Source organism: Cariama cristata, unplaced genomic scaffold (genome assembly GCF_000690535.1).
Source record: "Cariama cristata isolate BGI_N322 unplaced genomic scaffold, ASM69053v1 scaffold22008, whole genome shotgun sequence".
Classification (NCBI taxonomy): domain Eukaryota; kingdom Metazoa; phylum Chordata; class Aves; order Cariamiformes; family Cariamidae; genus Cariama; species Cariama cristata.
The window spans coordinates 22750-29082 of record NW_009632012.1 but is presented as its reverse complement, the minus strand read 5'-3'; the positions used below and the strand labels follow the sequence as shown (position 1 = coordinate 29082).

Below are 6333 nucleotides of genomic sequence, written 5' to 3'. Positions count from 1 at the left end.
GAGTGCATCCCTTGCTCTGTGACACGCTCGTTAGCGATGCCTGGAGATGACGAATTTCTCCGCGAGGCTGAGCTCTGCCTTCGCTCTATGTGCTGGGTACCCACGGGTTGTGCCGTATTTCTCTCCCCCGGGGATGGCACCGACCCTGCACCGGCTCTGCACGCCGAGGCACGGGCTACGACTGAAACGCTGCCAGGGTTTTTAAACCCTTTGGAAACACCGGGCTTCCCCTGCCAACACTGACTCATGGTTATTGCTGCATAATACACAACTGGCCCCTCCCCAAAAAAAGAGCGGTGGCACCCGGTGCCTGCTGCATCCCCGCACCCATGGGTGTCCCTCTGCCTGGTGGGAAGCCGTCTCTTGGCACGGAGCAGATCCCTGACACACGGGGCTCTGTCCCGACCGTGTGTGCCTCGACACCTCCGAAGTGCCCGTCTCGGCAGCGTGCCCACGGTTTTTGCCTGGCAGAGCCAGCCGCCGTGGGCTGCGCTGGGAGCTGCCCCTCTCTTGTGCACCTCAAAAGCCCAATCGTTAGTCACTGGGTGAGAAAAATGGAAGCGGAAAACGGTCGAGGGACCTGCTGGTCTTCTCCATGCGTTTTTAAGGCATATTTGGCAGGAGGGGGCTCTTCCCGCGTGGCTCTGTTCGATGTGGACAGCAGGACTGGAGCCGGCCAAGCTCCCCATCATCCCAGCTGCAACTCCCTGGGGTGTGGGAGAGCAGCCGAAGAGGAGGAGAGAAGAAGATTAAAGCGGGACTTGCTGACCATTTATTTGGTTTGTGCATCAGACTAAAGCAGCGTTTCCTCCTTCAGATCTGCTGGCTCCAAACCAGCCCCTGGGGCTGGATGGGGAGGGGGCTGTCTCGCTTGGATGTGACACCGGAGGAGAAGGATGGACATCTGCAAGGTTCAACAAGCTCCATCCGTGGCCTGCTTTAAAAAGGCATTTATTAGCTGTAAACCTCTCTCGTGACGTATGGAAAACAGGGGAGAGGAGCGGGAGATCGATCAAGTTTGAATCCTGGTGAGAGTTCTCCTTAGAAAAATGGTTAGAAGAAAGGAAAAAAAAAAAAAGTGGCTTGGAAATCAAAATTGTTCCGCAAAAGAGCGTTTCGGCTAGTTAAAAGCCTTTAACTAGAAGAACTTCTTGTGTTTTTTTTTCCTTTACAAACATAGTGCATCTGCAATCATTGAGAATTACGGTCCGTCTAGAAAAGGGCCTGTGCTTGGGCTACGGAGAGGCTGCTGGTGGTGATGGTGAGCGTCGGTGTCGGGCGTTACACGTGTGCTTCGGAGGCAGGACAGCCCGGCAGCAGCTCCCCGTTCACCACCGCCTCCGAGACCAGCATCTTGTCTTTGCCCGAATCCAGGCGTTGCTTCTTGAGCATCCTCTGATGGACCAGCGGGACGACGGAGAGCACCAAGCCGCCGATGATGGGGGGCACTCCGGCAAAATAAAAGGCTGCGTCGTAATTCTCAAAATAATCATTGAGGTATCCTGAAAGAGAACAACGGCGATTATAGCCACGTCAGTCTAATGACCGACTTGTCTCCTCCCTTGAGTGAGAGCTGCAGCCTGCTTCAACCACCAGATTTGGGGAGATTTGGGTTTTTAAAACAATTTTTTTCTTTCTACTGCATTCCTTGGAGATTTTATGCCCTGGATTAAAGGATGTGCGCAGCCAACATTGTGTAGCAAGGAAGCCAAGAAGGAAAGCCTCAGCCACCCTTCCTATTTAACCAGAACAGGACACAATCGGACACATCCCAAACGATCCCAAATGCAAGCTGAGACAGCGTTAAACAACAACCCAACATTTCAGGTGGCTCTTCCTAGCGCCTGGTTGGCCAGGAGGTAACAGGAAAAGCAGGCAGGGGCTGTTCCTCTGCAGGCTGCCTCCATCTGGAAGCCTTGCTCTGCTTATGGATATTTTATCTACATTGGGATGTCAGCTGAAAAATACACGCTGCCAGTTACAAACAATAAAACAATAACCCATCCCTTAAAACCCAATGAGGTTCTGCACTGGTTAGCTCGGCAAGTTCTGACACAGCCAGGCATCCTTGGAGAGTAACGCATTGCCATTCATCAGCACTGGAAAACCCCTCGGAGTTTTCTCCTGTGTAGACACTTGCCTGGGAATTACGTCCACGAAGTGAGCCCCTTTGCCCAGTCCTGTGCCTAGCGAGCCCGATGCAGGGGGTCCTGCAGCAGTACCCGAACAGCGAGACCTCTGTGAGCCCCACGTTCCTTCACCAGGGCATTAAACCCAATTGTGCTGCCAGAAGCAGAAAGATCAGAGGTGCTTACACAGCTTTAGCTTAGCGATTGCTGATGCAGACGTTCTGTGGTTCAAGGGCCAGCTTTGACAAAGTGCTCGCCGTTAAGGTCGCTGTGGTTATTACTACGCTTAAATGCATACCCAGGTCTTGGGAAGACAGCGGTTCGGGTGGCTCCATCTCGAACTTTGATTCAACAATCCAGGGGCTGAACTTACCGATTAGCAGTCGGTTCCCAGGTACCTAAAAGGACTTCTAGAAAACTAGTCTCTGCCAATTTTTAGCTCAGCTTCAAAGAGAAATCAGTTAATGTGATCTTGGGTCGCCCTCACTGGTCTCCCACTGGTCACCTTTCATCAGCTCAAAGAAAGGCCCCAAGAGTGATGCCTACACCCGTACTTCAACACCCATGCGACATGATAAGCCAGAAAATTCAAAACCACTTGTCTGGTCTCATGACAAAACGTCACCACGGGTGAAAGCCACTACAAGCATCTGCTCCCTCCCAACAGCTGGGTCCAGGTCCGGCACCACGGTGCTACCAACCTGCTATCGGCGTACCCGCGGTCATGGGCACAGCCATCAGCCCCATGAGGTACCCTATGGCCTGGGACGCCTGCATGGGCCCCACCAGCTCGAAGGCGATGGGGGCCATGATGGTGGTGAAGAAGCCATCGCAAAGGCCAAGGAAGAGGCAGATGACAATGACGCCCTCGAACCCTTGGCACTGTGGGATCATCATGCACAGGGTGCCCAACAGCATGAAGGACGCAACCTGGGGAGACAAAAGTGGGCAGGTCATTGGGGTGCAGGATGAGTGGGGATGGGCAGCAGGAACGGTCACGAAGATGACACTGAACAGGTCAACGACATCGCCCCTGCCTCCGGACCCAGCAATGCCATCCATCCGCTGCTCTCGTCTCGGAGAGGCCCTTAAGAATAACCTTTTAAGAAGCTTTAGGAAGGATTATCTACTGGATTAGCTGCTAGATTTCAGCAGTTTGTTTTTCAAAAACCACAAGAAGGTGAGAAGGTGTTCAGCAATTTGAGCAGAGTTGGGACCACAGAGTTTGATTGCTGAACAGACACCCGAGACCTCAGGTCAAGTGTGTAACTGCTCTGTACACCCTTCTATAATATATTTTTTTCCCTAACAGCAGACAAGGGTGTTAGATGATGGTCTATAAAGGATTTGCGACCTGTGGTTGACAGTTATTAAGCAGTGTCGATACGGAGGTAGAGACGCCATCCCCTGACCCGCAGTGGTGAGCCAGCAGCTACGCAGAGGGTCGGACACAACGTACCTGCAGGTAAATCTTCTTCAGCCCGGGAATGCAGTCGCCGATGCGGCCCGAAACCAAGCGCCCCAGGCCTGACATGGCTCCGAGGCAAACCAGGAGGATCCAGTCCTTTTTGGTTTCTTGAAATCGCTTCTCCACGTATTTTACCTGGGATGGAGGGAAGGACATGAATCCGCAGTAAGTTAATCCCTCTCATATCCCAAAAAGGGACAAGACTTCCCGCAGAGGGCTCATGGCCTTGGGGATGGTTGTGTGACCCTCATGTCCACACCACGCTGACCTGTCCACCCCAAACCCAACAGCCCCCTCCTCTCCTGCTACCGACGCTTGCCCTCGGGAGCTGCGCGAAGCGACGGTTCTGCCCACCCTGGCGCAGAGGACACACAGGAGCATTCGAAAGCTGCCTCCTCCCATCACTATGCCTGTTTACAGGACGTGCCTGCAGCAGTTTCTTAGCTTCGAGACTTTTGGTGGCTCTGTCCCTACTGCCCGGTTCCACCTTCCCACCTCCTCCTCACTTGCACGGAGGAGCCCTTTCACTCCGGACAAAGGGACCTCCCTCCCCTTCCAGTCCCGGCCAAGGCTCTTACCAGGTTCATGTAAGGTACAAGATATCCCAGGACAGCAGTAGCGATCCCAAAAGCCCAAATCCGATACGTCTTTCTCCGGAAAACCCTCAAGTTGAAATACTTGCGCGTTTGGGACCAGCACTGCTGCCGCATGCTCCGGCTGCCCAGCTTGTCCTGCCCATCGTTCTGAGAGTCACAAGAAGGCGGCAAGATGGGCCGATAGGTCAGGGACAAGAATATCTGGATGAGCATTAAGGCACTGAGTACTTGGAAAGTGTGCGCCAGCCCAATGGCCTTCCCAACCACCTTCAGGAAGAAGGGGAGCGGCACGGAGATGAGGCAGCTGCCGCCGGCCACGATGCCGTTGGCCAAGCCAAGGCGGCGCTTGAAGTAGTGACCAAGGATGACTAGCGAGGGCTGGAAGGCGAAGGAGCTGCCGCAACCGAAGAGGATCCCGTACGTGAAATAACGAACTTCCAGAGACCTAGTGGGGAAAAAAGAAAACAACACATCAAGGGGGTTGCGTTACACAGAGGTAAGGAAGCCTTCTCCCTCACGGTCCTCGAAAACTTGGGAGTCAAGACTCAGGTCTCCCATGCCACAGGTGCTACACAGACAGTCTGACCTCGAGGAGCTTATTCCCCAGCCAAAGTAAGGATTATCCTCATTTCACAGCTGGCATATTAAATCTTCAGGAAAATGAAGCCTAGCTAGGGAGCGCTTTCTGCAAAGAGGAGAAGGCAGCAGCCAACCCGCCCTCCTTGGGAAGCTGACCTAACTTGAATGGTTTTTAAATTCCAGCAAGCAAGATTTTTCTAAGGTACACAGGGTGGGTTATTTTTAGCTAGAAATCCTTTTTTTTTTTCAACTGAAAGGACTAATTGAAAACATTCCGCACCCAGCGTTTGGAAGCAGAAGGCACCAACCCTGCTGGTTATTACGCACTTAGGAAGGAGACATTGCACTTCTGCCCAGGCTCCAGACCGGTTAATTAAGTTCTTCTTCTTTAAGCTCCTCTGGGAGCTTCAACTAGACAGTTAATGGATCTCGTTTGTACCTTACATTGGTGGCTGCACTCGAGGAGGGAGCGAAGTGGCTGCTCTACAGAGTAGGTGGAAAGTCCTGAGAGCCCTTGGAAGGAGCCATTTCCCAATGGCCAGCCTGGTTTTCCCAACAGAAGCAGCTGAGAAAGCAGCCTAAAGTTAGGCGGTGCAAATAACCTGTTGTGCTTCTCTCCAGATGAAAGATTTTTGCTTCATCCCCGCGCGATACATTCAGCTGCAAAAGTCTGCCATGAAATACTGCATGGGAGGAGAGGGTGCTGGAAATGTTTGGGGAGCTCGTCGGGCAAACGATGCTGCACGAACGGGGTCTTCGCTCCAACGCTCAGAACGACTCATGTGAAATACCGTGTGCTGCTCATGAAGCAAGCGAGAAGACAGCAGCCCAGATCTAACAACGGAGCAGTTTGAAGTTGAGAAAATGTTTACAAGCACATAATTTCTTCCATTACATGCTCATCTCTAGCTAGCCAAGCAGAAAGCAAAATGTGCTTGCTGTACCCAAGGGCTGAAAGACAAATGACTGTCATGAAAGGCAATTTCCAGCTACTCCAGAACGAAGCCACATCAGAAACCCCCTCGCAGGAGCCAGGCAAGCAGCTGGGCTAGGCAGCCTGTCTCCGACCTCCCACGCACCAGCCCCGGCCATCTCAGCTGGCTCACACCAGCTTTGGTACCGTAGCTAAGCTGACGTGTCGGATAAGTGGAGACAAATGCCACGGTTCCCATCTGCTCCCCGCCGACGCTAAGACACCCATGCATGAGCAAGGGCTCCTTTCAACCATGCTTCTTAGCCAGGATTTCCCACCCCGCTCGCTGGGAATCAGCCAGCTGCTCTCCAGTGGGAAGGGCGGCATCGTCTCCCTCAGATAACGAGGTGTCCCATGGATAGTGACATCTCCCGGGACACAAGGAGGTCTCCTTCCAACAGCTGCCTCTCACTTACAGCTCACAACGGGAACAGCCCCGGTTCAGCCCTGCTGGCAAAGGTTTGGGGGATTTCTCCCTGCAAGAGAAACTGGGTAGAAATTGCGGAGGTGAAGGAGAGGCTGATGAAAAGGGACTCAATCCCACCACAGAACACTTAATGACGCAGAAGAGGAGGGCTGGGAGGGCAC

The 6333-nt window shown here is 53.1% G+C and overlaps 1 protein-coding gene across 1 annotated transcript in view; it reads right to left on the bottom strand.

Annotated features, from left to right (window-relative positions):
- Positions 1-1270: 1270 nt before the first annotated feature.
- SLC16A2 (solute carrier family 16, member 2 (thyroid hormone transporter)) overlaps positions 1271-6333 on the bottom strand; it is a 25845-nt gene continuing 20782 nt past the window's right edge. The window contains exons 3-6 of the mRNA XM_009706194.1: positions 4176-4638; positions 3589-3732; positions 2831-3059; positions 1271-1502 (exon numbers count right to left, since the gene is read on the bottom strand). Of these exons, the coding sequence (XP_009704496.1) occupies positions 1282-1502; positions 2831-3059; positions 3589-3732; positions 4176-4638 (1057 nt within the window). The 3' untranslated portion in view covers positions 1271-1281. The remainder of the gene's footprint in view (positions 1503-2830; positions 3060-3588; positions 3733-4175; positions 4639-6333) is intronic.